The sequence below is a fragment of the Rhincodon typus genome, chromosome 21, assembly GCF_021869965.1.
Source record: "Rhincodon typus isolate 14 chromosome 21, sRhiTyp1.1, whole genome shotgun sequence".
Lineage (NCBI taxonomy): Eukaryota > Metazoa > Chordata > Chondrichthyes > Orectolobiformes > Rhincodontidae > Rhincodon > Rhincodon typus.
Window position 1 is genome coordinate 4,581,162 of NC_063352.1, and position 21,291 is coordinate 4,602,452.

General features: G+C 39.4%; 1 protein-coding gene across 1 annotated transcript in view; it reads left to right on the forward strand.

Moving 5' to 3' along the window:
• The window catches only part of snx29 (sorting nexin 29), a 396,186-nt gene that overhangs the window by 225,360 nt on the left and 149,535 nt on the right, over nt 1-21,291 (forward strand). Inside the window, exon 14 of the mRNA XM_048609502.1 lies at nt 8,749-8,865. Within this exon, the coding sequence (XP_048465459.1) occupies nt 8,749-8,865 (117 nt within the window). The remainder of the gene's footprint in view (nt 1-8,748; nt 8,866-21,291) is intronic.

The following is a 21,291-nucleotide window of genomic DNA, read 5'->3' on the forward strand; positions in this document are numbered from 1 at the left end:
TCCAATATAACTAGCAGTTTTTACAGCTGGGAAACGCAAGGATTTTGGATTCTAAAGTGAATTTAAAAGTAAATGAGGCCCAGGAGTTATTCTTATGCAAACTTTTTTTTTTGCTAATTGCTTTAATGTGGTTTTTGTGCCATTGACCTGCTGACATGAATAGGTGGAGGCAGCCAAGGTTTAAGAGTGGCTGACTGAAGATTTTTTTTGTTGGGTCTTCTGGTATTGCTGGTAAGTGACAATAATTGTTCTGTCCCAAAGCCAGTAGCATGTTGTGGGTTTTGACATATCTATCCACCAATTCCACATATTCAATCCACGAAAACCTTTTCGACAGCTTCTTTGAAATCTACAACATCTACCATCCAGGAGGAGAAGGGCAACAGATACACAGGAACTTCACCACATGCAAGTTCCTCTGCAAAACACAAACCCTCTTGACTTGGAATAATATTGCTGTTCCTTTACTTTAATAGGGTAAAAATCCTGGAACTCCCTTCAAAGAAGAACAAAGATCAATACAGCACAGGAACAGGCCCTTCGGCCCTCCAAGCCTGTGCCAATACATTTTGCTCTTGCATACTAAAAATTTCTTCACTTACAGGATCCACATCCCTCTATTCCCTTCCTATTCATGTATTTGTCCAGGTGCTTCTTGAATGCTGTTATTGTGTCTGTTTCCACCACCACCTCTGGCAGCACTTGTAACTCTCTACACACCAAGAACTACAGTGGTCAAGAAGGCAGCCACCACCTTCTCCAGGTCAGGGACAGGCAATAAATGCTAGCCCAGCCAGTGATGCCCACATTCCATTAATGAACAATAAAAAAGAATTATTGTTACAATACCATGTCACTGGTACTTAAAAAATGTACATGGATCAAACTGATGCAGGAAATCTGCACAAAATATTGCAACATCTTAAGAGGAGCCCCACTACTGAGATGATAAGAGAGTATTGCAGTGAAGTTGCAATCTTAAAACCCAGTCTTCAGGTTAAAAATCAGGTAGCGAATGACCATAATGCAGGTTTATTCTGGTTAAGTTCTTTATCATGGCACAATCAATATACAATACAAATTGATCAACATAGTGATCGCTATGAAGTAATTCATTGTGTCTGATGTACTGTTTCTGAATTTGCTATATCATGATAAATAAATCTGTCCTTGCATCTGTAGCCTAAACTGTAACTGTTGGAGACTGTCAATTAAATGGGTTTTCCCAAAAGATGATGGTCTGCATGCGGCAGATTATGGAGCTATCTATACAATGTATCTATGCTACATGCCACAAAATACTTTTCACCATATCTTCCTAGATATATGTGACAATAAAATCTACTCACTCACCCACCCTTTTGCACATTTTGTTTCACAGATCTGAGAGAAGAACAACTTGTATTTGTTGCAGCAGTGACAGTACATATGATGGGGCCACTTTCCTATGAAGAGACATACAAAATTGCATTTACTTCCATTTATTATGTTCATTTTCCCATCAGCCCTCTCTGTTGGTGCAGTAGGATACTCTGAGTTGACTTCTTGATTGAAAGTGCTGGCTTAACGCAGTTGAGGAGAACATGTGCACTGTTTCAATTAATGGGGAGAGAAAATTAAACCTGGTCTGTGCCTTTTGGCTCACATAACGCTGAAGGTTTAATTTTTCCCAGATACATAGAATACATGATTAGCAGTGCATTACTTTAAAAGGAAGGGAGCTGTTTGTTACTTTCTGTAAATTTACAAAAATCACAAGTAGCTGCAGCCATAAGTATATGCAGTAGCTCAAATATTTCTACCAACAGAAGAAGAAAACTCAATATAGATACACATTAAGCTCATTTAACTTGGCAGCTTTGTTTTGGCAGAAGGGATTAAGAAAGGAACGGAACTTTGGACTTGGGTGTGGATATTGCAAATGTCTTAACTAAGGAGTAATGGTTGTATTTGATGGTAACACCAGAATAAATGCAAACTCAAAATTGTGTAATTAACATAATGTATTAATTCTTTATTTTAAACCTGTAATTGCCAACTGTGGTTCATATTGTTGATCTCAATTTCAGGGCACTCTGAGTATTAAATAGTATTTCATTCTAAGCATATTCTGATTCTAACTCAGATTAGAAATCAGAGAAACAAAACTTATGCTTCAAAAGGGTAAATAAAGTGGGAACTCTGTCAAGGATATTGCCAGTACATTAATAGTTCATTTAAAGGTATAATTTGTACATTGAACAACAATAAAAGATCAGAAGGTCGAGCTGGACCTTGTAAGGCAAATATGTATTTTCAGTGCTCACACTGAACACAATACTTTAACTTGAGTTTGAACAGTGCTGGAATGATTATGTCAGTGCACAATAATTTTACTCAAATATGTCTAACAATCACCAGAATTGATCTTTCCTTTGCAATCTCTGCCGGCAGGCATTTGTGACCCACAGTATCATGACCTCCACTGCGGTTAGGGCCAGGAGGCAAGTGAGTAAACTCACTTCATCTGGTGTTGTGTGACTTTTGACCTTGTCCAAAACAGCTGTCACTGGTTCGGACATTAGTTGAAGTGCTGACCTGAATTCTGTGCAGGCCCTTCAATGAGGACTTTCAGATACATGAAATGAGAGTCGGCTGTTCCTAACACTGAATTCAACACCTTTATCAAGATGACATGTTGCTGCTAACCCTGGCCTAAACTTTCTTTGCAGCTCAATACCCCAACTTGGCCATTTTTGTGGTTTTTTTCACAGTTACATATTTGCCAAAATTTGTCCCCATTCGTGCCTGCCTCTTCCTTGTTTAAACTCTCTGCATTAGCATAGTGCATGGTTTGAGATTTTGCTCCTAACCTGGGGCACTATCTTCAAGCTGTATGCTAATGGGACTTGCTGTATGACATACAAAATACTTGCTTTCTAAAGCCTTATTTGCAGTGAAAATGAAGTTCCATGTAGGGCAAGATAATATTAACACAGCAGTTTGATTATGATGTTTGGTATTAATGCATTAAAGTAAATTTTCTTCTTTGGTAATTAGGGGCAATATTAGTTTGTACAGTTGGAAAATTGGGTGCAAAGTCTGAAATTTAAAACATGTTTTCATGAAATTTGTTTTTTTTCCTTCACTTTGAGAGCTCAAAGTGTGAGTTTGACATTTTATGGGCTATACTTTTGCTATAGCAAAGCATCTAATTTTGTTCTTTAGACTTACGTTTGGCAATCTTTAGTTTAAACAATTCTGACCACACAGTTGGTGAGCAGCAGCTAATAATGATGCGCTGAAGAAAACACAGCAGCTATTACCAGATAGCAGCCAATGAGATATCTCCTTAAGAATGAAACTTAAGAATTTGTAAACCAACTCCAAAAGGCCTAAGAGGAAGAGAGAATTAAAGACAATCTGTGCAGTGGCAAATCAAGTGCCGTACAGGAGAGACAGAAAGGCAAAGTAAGAACATGTAAAGTTTAATATTTTAAAGTTGCCCCCACCCCAAAATTCAAAACCTGAAGGAATGAGACTTTGCAATTGTCATAGTTAATTTTCAATGCCTTTTCATTGTCACCAAGGGGAAGGCAGTGGCATAGAGTTAATATCACCGGACCAATAATACAGAGGCCCAGCTTAACGTTATGGGGTGTCAGTTTGCATCTCATGATGGCAGATGGTGAAACTTCAATTCAATAAAATATTTGGAATTAACATGTTAGCTTAATAGTGACCACGTAACCATCGTTGATTGTCATAAAGACTAATGTCTTCACAAATGTGCCTTAGGAAAATCTGTTGTCCTTAAGCGAATGTGGTTGACTCTTAACTGCCCTTGGCAATTAGGGATAAGCAATAAGTATTGACCCAACCAACATGCCCACGTCCCATGAATATACATGAATATGAAATCATATTGTTAAGAGGATACCTGTGGTAATATTAGGTTTAAATATGTGCAACAAGCCTATTTCATATCTAGTGCGCAAACGTAGCAAATTCATAATGTTCAGTGTAAGTGAGTAATGAGGCAGACTGCAAAATGCCACTTTTGCAAATCTAACTTGGGCAGTAGCTTTTAGATATTCATATTTAACAGTACATTTGTTCCATGCCTGAAATTGTTGCACTATTTATCCATAAATCCTAGGCAGCACTATTAGCCTTATCATTACTTCAGTAAATTCTGACCGATTAATATTACAAATTGTTACCTCTCAAAATTGGGCGTAATGAATCACCTTTACTTAGAAAATTAGTGTTTTATTTATTGATCTAGTTATAAAGATGGAATCTCAAACATCCATCAAAATGAAGAGGAGCTTACACGTGGAAGAAAATAAAGACTGGTAAATAATCAAGATTCCATTGGAAAGCACTGACCAACTGTTTGGGACTGTGGCTTGGATTTTTGCACACAAGTCTACATAAATTTTGTTCATTTGCAAATTGTATATTTTCTTAAGCAGGTGGAACATTTGATAAATGATACCGAAGGAGAACTGTACTTAAAATGTATTCATCATAGTCGTGGTGGTTGGACAAAATTATTGGAGGGGAGCTGGCAGAGAGATGGTGGGTCAAATGGTTTCCTGTGCTGTAATCATTCTATGATTCTGTGCATAGTCCGTAGTATCTATGTCAGTGAGTAATGAGAAATGCTTTACTGTTTAGGGAATGAGGAGATTCTTCATGTACGGTTCTTTTTACCTTAGGCGTTTAAAACAATTTATTACATGGTCTTTGCTTTGTAAAAGAAACAGCATGCAAGGAGAGCCATGTACAAGAGTTTCTTCTACCTCCCTGAGGATCTCTGTTTGTCTTTGTCACTTCAATGTGATATGTTCACCATCTGATTCCTGCAGAGTTTCTCAATTATAGTAGATGTACCTCTGCTCATAAACACAGTCTTGTGCAGCATATGACTCATGGGTGAACGTACTGCTATATGTGGTACTGAGCCATGCAGCCAAGTGTTTCCCTTGATCTACAGGAAGTTGGTGTATTAGCATGATTGTGTCCTCCATTGTTCTCATAACAGAATTTCTGTTAGTAGGGATTGCTTTGACATTATTAAAATGATAAGTAAAGAGTAAGTAAAGTCAAAGAGGCAATGTCTTTTAGGCCATTCACTACAAATGGTCCCAGTTAACTACATTGGCTTTAGCAGATTGACTGCAGTTGGAAACATTTGCTGCAGTTGCAGAGAAACAAAGACAGCTCCAGCTTCATTGAATAATTGTATCTTAATTTGTGGAGAATATATATCTTAATTATATTTTCTGCAAAAACATTATTGTAAAAGCATAATGTAAAAGCATTATTTAACCTAGATGAAAAGAAACTTAATAGAAACTGTATACGCTCTGTATGATGCCCTGCAGCAATTCACCAGTAGATAAGCATGTTCTAAACCCACGACCACTTCCATCTAGAAGGACAAGAGAACCAGATGTATGGCTACACCACCACCTACAAGTTCCCCTCCAGGCCAGTCACCGTCCTGACTTGGAAATATATCACTGTTCTTTCACTGTCACTGGGTCAAAATCCTGGAATTCTCCCCTTAAGGACATTGTGGGTTGACCAACAGCAGTTGGACTGCAACGGTTCAAGAAGGCAACTCACCACCTTCTCAAGGGCAAGTTGAGATGGGCAATAAATGCTGGCCATTCCACGAGTAAATAAAAAGAAATCCACACACATATAGGAAGTGGATGAGCAGTCTTGGTGTAAATTAGGACACAGGCAGCAAAATTTTGAATGACCTCAAGTTTGTGAAGGGGATCATGGAGTTAGAAAATAATATGGAAGATCAGAGGAACACATTGAATAAGCAAATCTATAGGTACCAAACACATGGGTGAAGATTTTAGCAGTTAATAATCTGAAGCCAGTTTATTATTATACAGATGCAAATAGGACATATTAGTGCTTTGTATGGCTTTGTGTGTGGGAAATCATGTCTTGCTAACTTGATTGAGTTTTTTTTGAAAAGGTGACAAAAAAGATTGATGAAAGCAGAGTAGTAGATGTTGTCTATATGGACTTCAACAGAACATTCGACAAGTTTCCAAATGGTAGACTGGTTAGTAAGGTTAGATCACATGGGATCCAGGGGGAGCTAGTGAATTGGATTCAAAATTGACTGAAGGTAGGAGACAAAGGGCGGTGGTCGAGGGTTACTTTTTGGACTGGAGGCCTGCAACCAGCGGTGTGTTGCAAGGATCGGTGCTGGGTACGCTGTTTTTCGTCATTTGTATGAATAATTTGGATGAGAATCTGGGAGGTACGGTTAGTAAGTTTGCAGATGACACCAAAGTAGGTGGTGTAATGGACAATGGAGATTATCTCAGAGTACAATTTGACCTTGATCAGATGCACCAATGGATTGATGAGTGGCTGGTGGAATTTAATTTAGATAATGTGAGGTGTTGCATTTTGGTAAGGCAAACCAGAGTAGGACTTGCGTAATTAATGGTAAGGCCCTGGGAAGCATTGCTGAACAAAGGAACCTAGGGATGCAGGTGCTTATTTTCTGGAAAGTGGAGTCACAGGTAGACAGGGTGGTGAAGAAGGCATTTGGCTTACCTTCATTGGTTGGAACATTGAGTATAGGAGTTTGGATATCGTGTTTTGGCTGTACAGGACATTGGTGAAACCACTTTTAGAATACTCCGTACCATTCTGGTCGCCCTTCTATTGGAAGGATGTTGTTAAATTTGAGACGGTGCAAAAAAGACTTACAAGAATGTTTCTGGGACTGGAGGGTTTGAGTTGTAGGGAGAAGCTGAATAGGCTGGGGCTTTTTTCCCTGGATCATCGGAGGCTGAGAGATAATCTTAGAGAGGTTTATAAATCATGAAGGGCATGGATAGGGTGAATTACCAAGGTCCTATGCTTAAAATGGGGGAGTCCAAAACTAGAGGACATATAGGTTTGAGGTGAGAGGGGAAAGATTTAAAAAGGACCTGAGGGTTAACTTTTTCACACAAAGGGTGGTGTGTGTATGGAACGAGCTGCCAGAGGAAGTGGTGGAGGTGGGTTCAGTTACAACATTTAAAAGGCATCTGAATGGGTAAATGAATAGGAAGGGTTTAGCGGGCTATGGGCCAAATGCTGGCAAATCGGACTAGGTCAGATTGGGATCTCTGAGTTGAACCGAAGAGTCTGTTTCCATGCTGTATGACTCTGACCCCAATGATGATGTAAATGTGAATAACATGAAGAACATCTTGGAATCAGATATAACATCATGATTGTGAGGAGTTGGCTCAACTTCTGACAGTTGTGTGGGAGAGAAATTAAGTTAGTAATGAGGGAACAGCATTTGTGATGGAGATCAGTGGGTTCTGTCTTTCCAGCAGTGTACGTCAGACCATGGTATCAACGAGCAATGGAACACTTAATGGTGTTACCGGAAACAATGCTATAAAATTGTGGAGTTTGCACATTCTCCCTGTGTCTGCGTGGGTTTCCTCCGGGTGCTCCGGTTTCCTCCCACAGTCCAAAGATGTGCAGGTTAGGTGGATTGGCAATGGGAAATTGCCCATACTGTTCAGGGATGTGTACATTAGGTGGGTTATAGCAGGATGGGTCTGGGTGGGATGCTTTGAGATTCACTGTGGACTTGTTGGGCCGAAGGGCCTGTTTCCACACTTGTAGGGATTCTATGATTCTATGAAAATATTAAAACATTATTCACGTACTTTAAGATAAGGTCATAGTAAAGAATGATGAAGGCCATAATGTGGAATGTTTGCTAATATGTTACAATATTCATAACACAAGAATGCAAAATATAATTTGAGTTTCTGAAAGATATCCATCTGCCAATTGAGTTAGCTGTTGAACTGATCGTATCACTCAAAGTATTGACTTTTTTTGTGGAATGCATCGTGTATATCATGAAGTACTTTACTATATGGTAAAATGCATGCTTTTTAACTGAAATGATGGTCCCTCTGTCTTATTATGTACTTCATGGAATTGTTGCAGCACAGATGGAGGCTATTCAGATCATTGAGTCCATGCTGGTAATCTGCAGAAGAAATTCAGCCAGTACCATTTTCTGGGTAAAAACAGAAGTTGCTGGAAAAGCTCAGCAGGGTCTGAGGAAGGGTCACTGGACCCGAAACGTTAACTCTGATTTTTTCTTCACAGATGCTGCCAGACCTGCTGAGCTTGTCCAGCAACTTCTGTTTTTGTTCCTGATTTACAGCATCCATAGTTCTTTCAGTTTTCATTTTCTGGGTAGCCCTGCACAGTTGTTTTTTCCTCACATAACGATCCAATTCCCTGTCGAATTCATCGATTGAACCTGCCCTAGTTCCATAACAAACTCAGACAACACTTTACAGACCTTAATGACTTGCTGCATAAAATAAACTTTTCTTCATGTTCCCAATTACCTTTCAAATGTGCCCTGTGATTCCCAATCTTCCCACCAAAAGGAACAGCTTCTTCCTGTATACTCTGTCCTAATACCCTCTCAATTTTGAATACCTCTAACAAGTCTCTTTTCAACTTTCTGTTCCCCAAGGAGAACAACTTCTCTAATGGATATACTTAACTGAAGTATTTGGTAGACTTTTCAGTCATTGTTTATTTGTAGAACATTAAATTGGCAATTGTAATTGCTTGAAAATCTTTATTTTGTTGACTCCTTTATTATGCAGAGCATGTTTGAAATCTAAATAACTGAGGTTGAACCCTGTAGGCTGCATTTTATTTCTAATTTTCTGCTTCCTTTGTTTGTAGGTTGCAGAGATGCATGGTGAACTCATAGAATTCAATGAAAGACTACACAGATTACTGATGGCTAAGGAGGCCCTTATCTCACAGATGAGGCAGGAACTCATTGATTTACGAGGGCCGGTAAGTAGTTTTATATACTTGGTTTAGAACCAGTGGACAGTTGTGGACTGTCCATTTTAGGTGGATGATTGTCTATACGAGTACAAAGTACATGGACACAGCCACAGAAAAAAATGTATTTGGATGGTTATGAAGCAAACAAAACAGAGAAAGAATGCCAAGCACACCAAAAGTTACATTTAAAAGACATGTACAAGAAAATCAGTAGTTTGCTGCTTACAGAATTTGGAAAGAAATAGATCAAAAATGTAACTGCTTCAAACCTTGGGAAAACTTGGAGAAGGGATTTTTGAAGAGTGAGAATGAAGAGCAGTCCTATGGAGTGTGCAATGATTTTATAATCAAATAGAGTTTGTTGATTCGTGAAGGCATAATAAAAAAAAAAGGCAAATTACAGGATGCACAATAAGCAAACAAATTAAAAGAATTTGCATCCTGATGCGTTAACGTAAAATTAATTCAAGAAAAGCAATTGCTAACATAACTGAATCCATTACCAGCTACATGAAATTTGTGTACGAACGTACAAATAAATCGCAGGGGAGACCATCCAGCTCCACAAATCTGCTTCGTCACTTTAATAAGATTGTGGCTACTTTGATTGTAACCTCAAATGCACATTCCCACAACTCCTAATAACCTGTCACCTTGTTTACCAAGAATCTATCCACCTCAGATTAAAATATTCAAACACTTTGCCTGCAGTGCCTTTTCAGGAATGGAGTTCCAAAGACTCTCATCATTGTCCTAGAAAAGAAAATTTCTTCATCCCTGTTTTAAATAGGCAACCCCTTATTTTTAAAGAGTGACTTTTACGTATAGATTCTCCCGTAATCATAGACATCCTCTCTACGTTTACCCTGTCCGGAATTCTCAGGATCTTGTATGTTTCAATCAAGTTGGTGCTTACTTCTTAAACTTCAGCAGATACAAGCGTAGCCTGTTCATCCCTTTCCTCCGAGAACGACTCACCCATTCCATGCATTAGTTTGGTAAGCCAGAATTGCCTCCAGTGCGTTTACATCCTTCCTTAAATAACCAATTCTGTGCACAGTACTCTGGATCTATTCTCAACAGTGTACTGTATAACTGAAGCATAACATCTCTACTTCTGTATTTAATTCTGCTCACAATAAATTACAATGTGCTATTAGCTTTCCTAATTGCTTGCTGTACCTCCATAATAACCTTTTGTGAATCAAGCACTAGGACTCATGACAAGGAAGTACTCAATGAATGGCAGGACACTGGGATGCTCAGAGGAATAGTGGGATCTTGGGGTACTGTCCACAGATCTCTGAAGGCGCAAGACAAGTTAGGGTAGTAACGGCATAGAAGACACTTGCCTTTATCAATCATGGCATAGACTAGAAGAGTAAGGAGGTTATGTTGGAGCTTTACGAAACTTTGGTTGTTTTCTTTGGAGCAGGGAAGGCTGAGATGGGATCTGGTAGAGGTGTATAAGATTATGAGGGATGTGGACAGGATGGATAGAAAGCAGCTGTTTCCTGAGGTGAAGGGTCACTAACTTTTAATTTATTTGTGGGATGTGGGTGTCGCTGGCTGTCCAGCATTTATTGCCACCCTTGAGAAGGTGCTGGTGAGCTGCCTTCTTGAACCGCTGTAGTCCATCTGCTGTCAATTGACCCACAATGCCATTAGAGAGGGAATTCCAGGATTTTGACCCAGCAACAATGAAGGAATGGCAATATGTTTCCAAGTCAAGATGGTGAGTGTGTTGGAGGTGAACTCAAAGGTGATGGTGTTCCCATAGATCTGCTGTCCTTGTCCTTCTAGATTGAAGTGGTCTTGGTTTGGAAGGTGTTTTTGGAGAATCTTTGGTGAATGTCTGCACTGCATCTTGTAGATAGTACACACTGCTGCTACTAAGCAGTGGGTGCTTGTGGATGTAGGGCCAATCAAGCAGGATGTTTTGTCCTGGATGGTGTCAAGCTTCTTGAGTGTTGGAGCTGCAGTCATTCCAGGCAAGTAGGGAGTACCTCATCACACACCTGACTTGTGTCTTGGAAATGGTGGACAGGCTTTGGGGAGTCAGGAGGTGTGATATTCGTTGCAGTATTCCTAGCGTCTGACCTGCTGTTGTAGCAACTGTATTTATGTGGTGAGTCCAATTGAGTTTCTGATCAATGATAACCCTCCAGGATATTGACAATGGGGGATTTAGTATTGAACGTCAAGGGACAATGGTCAGCCTGACGTTTCTGTAGCGTGAATGTTACTCACCGCTTGTCAGCCCAAGTCTGGATATTGTTCAGATCTCGTTGCATTTGGACATGGACTACTTCAGTATCTGAGAAATCAATGGCCGTGGAGAGATTGCGAGGGCTACAAAGGCCAAAGGCAACAACATCGAATAGTCTCATCAGCTTTCAGCAAAATTGCACCAAGTGGTACTGCTCTATCCTGAATGTCCTTCACCTCACGTGGATAGGAAGAAAATCATACATCACTGGAGTTATGTTCTCCACAACATTAGACTTGGAACATAATTACTTCACTCCATTGTGTTGGTGATTTTGTTTTGGAACTGACTCCTATTTTTTTTTAGCTTCACAGTAACAAAAAGTTGCAGTGTAGTTGAAATAAAGAACGTAATAAATAATTTATTGTCGATACTTCTAAAGACACTGCTGTTATATTGGTTTTTGAAGAGTTGCAGCATCATCATGGGATTTCTATGTATCTGTTTGCATTATAAAGTGTCTGTCAGGTCTTAAACATTTGGAATTATTTAAGATTGCTAGTTATTTATGTCATGTTGGTGACGTCTAACTGTTTCATCTTTGTTTATTGTGCGTTCTGCCATCCTTTCTTCTTTTGGCTAAGATTATGATTGTATGTCTTCATCTGTGACATCAATCTGTCTGATTTCATTTCTATAGTCTTGTAGTCTAATGTGATCGCTTTTCAAAACCTAACAATGTTTTTGTCACTTGTCAGTTTATTCTCCTTTGGATACAGAAGGTTACCTGAATGTTGGAATTAAATCGCCAAGACAATGTGCCCCTGTGCACTGGCAAAGAAATGATTAATGGCGATTTGCCAAATAAAAATTGGGAAATCTGAACTGAGTTGTTACACCGATAACATTTATATTTTGCCGTTGAGCAAAATCATGCAGAATGGCAGCCATCCAATTTTGCAGTAAAACAAAATATATGTTTTAAAAGCACATAATTTGATTTCATCTGCTTCTGCAGTCATGCAGTCAAGTCTTTGTGATTTATTGAGATGTGATATACCTCTCTCTGAAATATTATCACTTTTGCAGACCCTTTTTTGAATCCTGAGCTGCACTGCAAATTTTTTGGAAATACTAGCAGCATTAGTCTGTTTTCTTAAATTGTTACATGTTGAAATCCACAGGAATCCACTATCTCCAAATACCAACAGTTGATCTGCAACACTTTAAAACCTTGCATGTCGTAAATATGCTGGTCTGGAATTTACCTTAATTTTTTTTGGGTTCTGCACCATGGCAAGCTGTCTGCCTCTGCTTCTTTGGTAAACATTAATGCAAGGCAGGGTGGCTGACAGCCTCCAAGCTTGGATTGCAGTGATGTACCACAGGGATCAATGATGGGTCCCTTATTGTTTGTCATATTCATAAATGATGAAGATGAGAATGCGGGAGGGATGATAGGTAAATTTTCAGATGGCATAAAGATTGGTCAGATGGTTGACAGTGAAGTGGAAGGTGTTAGACTACAGGACAATATAAACAGATTGGTTAGATGGGCAGATCAATTGTGGATTGAATTTAACCCTGATAAATGTGCGGTGATGCACTTTGGAAGAAATTACAAGACAAGGGCGTGTTCAACGAATGGCAAGACAGTGGGAAGCTCAGATAAACAGAGGGATCTTGGGGTGCTTGTCCATAAACCTCTGGAGGTAATGGGGCAGGTTAATAGGGTAGTTAAGAAGGCATAAGTGACACTTGCCTTTATCAGTCACAGCATAGATTATAAGAGCAGGGAGGTTATGTTGAAGCTGTACAGAACTTTGGTTCAGCTGCAGGTGGACCACTGAGTGCAGTTCTGGTCAACACACCATGGGAAGGATGTGATTATACTGGAGGGGATGGAAAGTAGATGTTGTCTGGGATGGAGCATTTTAGCTATGAAGAGTGCTGGATAAGCCCTGGTTGATTTTTGGCAGTACAGACTCGTTGGGTTCAGGGGCCTCTTCTGTACTGTATGACTGTATGATTACTTTGCATGCTGAGTTTATTTCTGGGTTTAACAGAATATCTGAGGAAAGATTCCCCAGAACTCCTTCCCTAAGGGCATTGTGAGTCAACTTACTGCACATGGACTGCAGCAGTTCAAGAAAGCAGCTCACCACCACCTTCTTTAGGAACAGTTAGGGATGGGCAAGAAATGCTGCCCAGCCAGCGATGTCCATGTTCCATGGATGGATTTTAAAAAAGTGAACATCTGAATGCACTTACTTACACCGTAAAGATGACTTGTGCTTTCTTTGATTTGTGACCAAATGCATAGTGCGCACCCATGTGGAGTGTTTAAAACAAATAACATTGACACCTGAAGGGGAAGCTGGGTATGTTAATGAAGGAGAAAAGGACAGAGTGATATGGGAGCAGAGTGGAAGGAGGCTTGTGTGGCGTATGGGCACACCAACATAAACAAGTTAAGCTAAGCAGCTTGTTATTGTGTGGTAGATACAGCCTCATTGAAAATGATGAAAAGGCATACAGCATGCTTTCATTCATCGGACGGGGTATTGAGTACAAGAGTTGGCAGGTCGTGTTACAGTTGTATAGGACTTTGGTTCGACCACATTTGGACTACTGCGTACAGTTCTGGTCGCTACATTACCCAAAGGATGTGGATGCTTTGGAGAGGGTGCAAAGGAGGTTCACCAGGATGTTGCCTGGTATGGAGGGCGCTAGCTATGAAGAGAGGTTGAGTAGATTAGGATTATTTACATTAGAAAGATGGAGGTTGAGGGGGGGGACCTGATTGAGGTCTACAAAATCATGAGAGGTATAGACAGGATGGATAGCAAGAAGCTTTTTCCCAGAGTGGGGGACTCAATGACGAGGGGTCACGATTTCAAGGTGAGAGGGGAAAAGTTTAAGGGAGGTATGTGTGGAAAGTTCTTTACGCAGAGGGTGGTGGGTGCCTGGAACACGTTGCCAGCAGAGGTGGTAGAGGTGGGCACAATATTGTCATTTAAGATGTATCTGGACAGATACATGAATGGGCAGGGAGCAGAGGGATACAGATCCTTGGAAAATAGGTGACATGTTTAGATCGAGGATCTGGATTGGTGCAGGCTTGGAGGGCCGAAGGGCCTGTTCCGTGCTGTAATTTTCTTTGTTCTTTGATGTGGAGGTGCCGGTGTTGGACTGGGGTGAACAAAATCAGAACTCTCACAACACCAGGTTTATTTGAAATCACAAGCTTTCAGAACACTACCCTTTCATCAGGTGAAGTGAAGAGAGCACCCAGGCACAAACTTTATAATCAGAGAGATCAGAGTGGACTGGAGTGTCGACAGGCTGAATAACTTGTCTCTGCAAGTGATCAAGAGTGTCAGACGTTGTGAGTAAAGTGTCAGCAGCTGAACAACAAGCAAAGGGATGACCTGTAATCCGATTAAATGAGGCAGAGAAATAATTACAAAAAATTAAAAATAAGGTGGTGCTGAAGACTATAATCACATTATAGGTCATCCCTTCACTTGTTATTCAGCTGTTGACACTTTACCCACACCGTCTTACACTTTGGATCACCTGCAGGGACTTATTACTCGGCACTCCACTCACACCATTTGTATGGTCTTTTGGTCTCTTTGCCCTTGATTTCTCTCTCTCTGTCCGTAAATTCTGTGTTCTGTATGCTTCTCTCTCACTGCACCTGACAAAGGGGCTATGCTCCAAAAGCTCATGATTTCATATAAACCTGTTGGACTAAACCAGGAACAAAACCAGAGTTGCTGGAAAAGCTCAGCAGGTCTGGCAGCATTGTGAAGGAGAAAACAGAGTTAATGTTTTGGGTCCGGTGACCCTGGGAAAACGTCAGTTTATATGCAGAAAATAGGAAGGTGGGTGGAGTAGGAAGTGTGGACCAGGGTGTCCCGGAGTCCATGGGTGAGTCAAACTCTAATAAATGACAAGAATTACTTATTCACCAATGAAAACAAAATCCAGCCTAATAAGTTCATTTTAACTGGGTTAACATCTGTATTAGCGTATTCAGACAGAAACTGAAAATTAGTTTAACAAAGAAAATAAAATTGCATAATTAATTTGACAGGTTTACTGACAAGGACTCCGTGTGCAGCCCCCTGAATGATTTATGATACAAGTGTTTGTGTAGAGCAGAACTCATACTATGTTTGTTTTATTACTCTATTAATATTTGCTTTTGTCTGAGTTTATTTTTCCAACCATCTTTTGATCTGTGTTTTAGTTTTTCGTTGTATTTTAATCTTCTTCTCATCTTTGGCCATATTTCAGATGTGCATTGAATGATCAATACCAAAATTGAATTACGACTAATTATTATTTGTACATGCACTGATGTACTCTTTTGCATCTTTATGCAAATTGTCTCTAATAGGAAAGGGCCTAGGTTTTCTCGACTGGTTTAGGCGCGCTCATATATACAGTTATAATACTTTTTGATGTGTCCCATTTAATGCTTTGATATCCAAGGTGTGCACTTTTTGAACTGTAAAAATAACTCGTAACAACACAAAAGCTTAAAAGGTTATTCAAATTGGTGTAAAACACTTTGCTGTGAATATTCAAGGTGAGATTTGGATTTGTGCAGTTTCTAATACATACTGTGAAATCTAATTGGATCTTAAATCCTTTTCAATACCAACTCACTGGACTGTTTTGGATTACGATCAGGATTTTTTATACATTCAGATTAGCTTGATTTGTTTTACCTCCTATTCAAATCTGTTCATTTTTCATATCCTATGATATGGTGTCATTTAACAGCTGTGATGATTGATGTAGAGTTCTTGTCTATTATACAATTTAAAAGAAAATTGGCTCAGATTACAATTCTATTTTTTCCCATAGTATATTAATACAAATATGACTGTTGGCAACAGAGTTAACTTATGGACACTGTTAATTTGTGGAACAACGCGTTATTCTCATTGCTCCCACTGCCAAATACTTTCTGTCCTGAGTTTGGTGTCTAGGACTTCAAAAGCATTTTATCTCATTTTCCAAACATTACATTTTGCTTTACAGAACAGCTGTGCTCAGTTCACAAGCATGACTCCAGCCTCTGGTGCTTGCCATTTCAGTTGACCATCTTTTCTGAACCCTTTCAAGTTTAACAACATCATTCTGATAGCAGGCAGTCTTGCGGGTAAGGCAGATGAGCTCAGGGCATGTATGGGAACGTGGGAGGGGTATGTAAATAGCTATTACAGAAATGTGGCTGAGGGAGAGACAGGACTGGCAGCTCAGTGTTCCAGGGCTTACATGCTATAGAAAGGGAGGCAGGAGAGGGGAGGGAGCAGCATTTTTGATTTTGAGTAAAACACTTTTACACAGTGAATAGTTTGGGTTTGGAATGCACTTCCTGGAAATGCAAGTTCAATTGAAGCTTTTAAGATGGCTTTGGATCATTATTTAAGTAGAAACAACATGCAGAGAAAAAGCAGGAGTTTGGAACTGAGCCAAAATGCTCAGATATGATGGGCCGAAAGACCTCCCAGTCCTTTGTTTTAATTCTGTGATCCTGTTAGTTCTCTTCCTGCCACCACAGATGCTGCTTGACCTGGTGAGTCTCTCCAGCACTTTATTTTTATAACAATATTTCTTAACTATGCTGGATATTAACAGGATTTTGGTCTCACTGAACATTTATCTGGGCATTATGGCTGTCCTCAACGGATGTTTGTGCACATTGTTTCCTATGTTTTTGTTACCCTGAGCTATAGAATATCTCCAGATGAGGTGATGATGAACAGGAAGCTTCTATTCAGTCTCCACCCTTTCCATTACTTAACTAGTTGGAACATTGGCAAAAATATTCAGGGATCGCTTTAAACTTTACCTGTGGGAAAGAAAACCGATTTCCTAACAAATTGTGATTGGGATGTCTCATGTAATTCTAACGTTAGTACAAGTTATGGGTTCACGAGACAATGTGACAAGAATTAACATCAATAGAAAAGTCCTGCATTGCACATTTTATGAACTGTAAAATTTTGAAAGATTAGATCAAATAACTCACGAAAAATATACCTGCTGTAGATTGAATGTGTGGTCACATTGCACCTGAGTACAATTTAAGAGGCAAGAAACTACACACCTATTTGAGATTTTTTTGGAAGTAAACACCTCTGAAAATATTTTGAGTTAAACAATTTTTTTACCAACAAGTTCAGTTAATTTTCACATTTGTTGAAAAATTCTTATTTTACATATTATGTTGATAAGTTGTGTCTTAAATTGTTTTGTTAGTGCATGGGATACAGATGGTTTCACAATGCATAGATACATGATAACATATAATGTTGAAATTACTATTAATACTTTGTATTTTATTTATCAAACTTATTTTACTTTTGTATCTTATTCAGTTTACTTCGAGGCTGTAAGAAAATGAAGATTGCATTTTTGTACAGGTGTTAGATGTCCAAATCTCAGTTAACATTACTGGAGTATGGACTACTATCATCATGACTCAATGTATTATGAACTGATTAATATGTGAATTTTAACCAGTAATGGCAATGATGCTCAAATCATTTATGATTAATTATGGAATTCAGATTTCTATAGGGAGGTAATGAATATATCTTTCTTGGACCATGATATTTGATTAAAATTTATAGCACCTTTGTTCCTAATGCCACTGCAAAATGGAGTGGAAGGCATTTTTTGAACTCTGAATGAAAGACCTTTTACTTCCAAAGAACTAAATTTTTTTTTAATAAAAGTGAAAAATGTTGATCATAAGCAATTCTCAATTAGTCTGATATAACAAGGTGTAGAGCTGGATGAACACAGCAGGCCAAGCAGCATTAGAGGAGCAGGAAAGCTGATGTTTCGGGTCTGGACCCTTCTTCAGAAATTTCTACATATCGATTGGTCAAACCAGGTCGGTCATGGCAGCCTTGAGGAGGGGTTCATAGAATGCATCCGCAATAACTTCCTTGAACAATATGTAATGGAACCTACGAGGGAGCAAGCTATCTTAGATCTAGTTCTGTGTAATGAGACAGGAATAATTAATGATCTCACAGTTAGGGATCCTCTCGGATGGAACGATCACAGTATGATCGTATTTAAAATACGGATGGAGCGTGAGAAAGTTAAATCCAGTACCTATGTCCTGTGCTTAAAAAAAGGAAACTATGAAGGAATGAGGGAGGAGTTAGCTAAGGTAGAATGGGAGCAAAAACTTTATGGTGGGTCAATTGAGGAACAGTGGAGGACTTTCAAAACAATTTTTCACAGTGCTCAGCAGAAGTATATTCCAGTGATAAGGAAGAACTGTAGGAAAAGAGAGAGCCAGCCATGGATGTCTAAGGAAATAAAGGAAAGTATCAGATTGAAAAAAAAACACATACAAAAAAGCAAAGAGTAGTGGGAAACTAGTAGACTGGGAAATCTTTAAAGACCAACAGAAAGCCACAAAATAAGTTATAAAGAAAAGTAAGATAGATTATGAGAGTAAACTAGCTCAGAATATAAAAACAGGCAGCAAAAGTTTCTATAAATATGTAAATCGTAAAAGAGTGGCAAAGGTAAACATTGGTCCTTTAGAGGATGAGAAGGCCAATTTAATAACTGGGAATGAGGAAATAGCCGAGACATTAAACAGTTATTTCGTGTCGGTCTTCACAGTGGAAGACACAAGTAACATGCCGAAACTAATGGCAAGAAGGTTATAGCAGGTGAGGACCTAGAAACTATCATTATCACTAAGGAGGCAGTGCTGGGCAAGCTAATGGGGCTAAAGGTAGACAAGTCTCCTGGCCCTGATGAAATGCACCCCAGGGTACTAAAAGAGGTGATGGGGGAAATAGCAAATGCATGAGTAATTATTTACCAAAATTCACTGGACTCTGGGGTGGTTCCCACAGATTGGAAAACAGCCAATGTGATGCCACTGTTTAAAAAAGGAAGTAGACAAAAAGCAGGTAACTATAGGCCAGTTAGCTTAACTTCGGTAGTGGGGAAAATGCTTGAATCTATCATTAAGGAAGAAATAGCAAGACATCTGGGTATAAATTATCCCATTGGGAACACCCAGCATGGGTTCATGAAGGGTAGGTCATGTTTAACTAATTTGGTGGAATTCTTTGAGGACATTACTTGCAGGGTGGACAATGGGGAACCTGTGGATGTGGTGTGTCTGGATTTCCAGAAGGCATTTGACAAGGTGCCACACCAAAGGCTGCTACATAAGATAAAGTTGCACGGTATTACAGGTAATGTATTAGCATGGATAGAAGATCGGTTGACCAGTGGAAAGCAAAGAGTAGGGGTAAATGGGTGTTTTTCTGGTTGGCGGTCAGTGGCTAGTGGTGTGCCTCAGGGATCAGTGTTGGGACCGAAATTGTTTACAATTTACATGGATGATTTGGAGTTGGGGACTAAGTGTGGTGTGTCAAAATTTGCAGATGACACTAAGGTGAGTGGTAGAGCAAAGTGTGCAGAAGACACTGAAAGTCTGCAGAGGGATATAGATAGTCTAAGTGAGTGGGCAAAGGTCTGGCAGATGGAGTACAATGTTGATAAGTGTGAGGTCATCCATTTTGGTAGGAATAACAGGAAAAGGGACTATGTTTTAAATGGTAAGAAATTGCAGCACGCTGCTGTGCAGAGGGACTTGGGTGTCCTTGTGCATGAATCGCTAAAAGTAGGGTTGCAGGTGCAGCAGGTGATTAAAAAGGCAAATGAAATTTTGTCTGCCATTGCTCGAGGGATGGAGTTTAAAAACAGGGAGGCTATGCTGCAGCTGTATAGAGTCCTGGTGAGGCCACACTTGGAGTACTGTGTGTAGTTTTGGTCTCCTTCCTTGAGAAGAGATATACTAGCACTGGAGGGGCTGCAGAGGAGATTCACTGGGTTGATTCCAGAGTTGAAAGGGTTGGATTATGAGGAGAGACTGAGTAGACTGGGATTATACTCATTGGAATTCAGAAGAATGAGGGGAGATCTTATAGAAACATATAAGATTATGAAGGGAATAGATAAGGTGGAAGCAGGGAGGTTGTTTCCGCTAGCAGGTGAAACTAGGACTAGAGGGCATCGCCTCAAAGTAAAGGGAAGCAGATGGAGGACTGAGGTCAGGAGGAAGTTCTTCACCCAAAGGGTTGTGAATGTGGAATTCCCTGCCCAGTGAAGCGGTTGAAGCTACCTCACTGAATGTTTTTAAGGCAAGGCTAGATAAATTTTTGAACAGTAAAGGAATTAAGGGTTATGGTGAGTGGGCGGGTAAGTGGAGCTGAGTCTCAAAAAGATCAGCCATGATCTTATTAAATGGCAGGGCAGGCTCAAGGGTCCAGATGGCCTACTCCTGCTCCTAGTTCTTATGTTCTCTGATGCTGCTTGACCTGCTGTGTTCATCCAACTCTGCACCTTGTTATCTCAGATTCTCCGGCACCGGCAGATCCTACTATCTCTCATTTAGTCTGTGCTTGGAGAAAACGAATGATGTAATTTTTAGTGGATTTAGAATTTAGACTACAAGTCCCTAAATCTTTGGAATTAACAGAAACTTTAGGTATCATAGATAATAATGTAATAAACTATGACCATGTTAAGTTTTTATTTGTCAAAGTCTGCACTTTGAAAGATTAGTGTTGGAATGGAAGACCTATCCATGATGCTGTGATGGCTACACTGATTTGTGCTGTATTGTATGGCTTCTAAGCGTTTAATTCTCTTGATCTTTACTTTATCTATCGCAGCATTAGAGAGCAGAATTGTACATTTTGTAATACTTTATTGAATTATCTAAAAGTTGAATGCAAGCAGACTTAAATTGTCCTTCATATTGGAAAGACAGACTGAAATACCCAAATAACTACAACTAGACTTAGCTCCAAGGAAATATGGCAAATAAAGAAAAAAATTGTCGGATGGCATTTTAGCAAAGAAATACATGAAATCCACCAGTTGTCAATGTTACAGCCAATGATAACAATATGGAGAACACATTACAATTTTGGAATTAGCATGATATTGGGTTAGATCCTAATGTAAGTCCTGTTGGAGTTAAATCTTTAATTTTGAGAATATTTGGTACAACAGTAATTCAAAAATGTTAGAGAGCCAAGAAGTAAGGAAAGCATTTTGAGTAATGAGGTAACTGCTGTGAAATCAGAAATAAGGAAAGCATTTGGAGCAATGTGATAGTTGCCATGAAATCAGAAATGATTAAATAAATG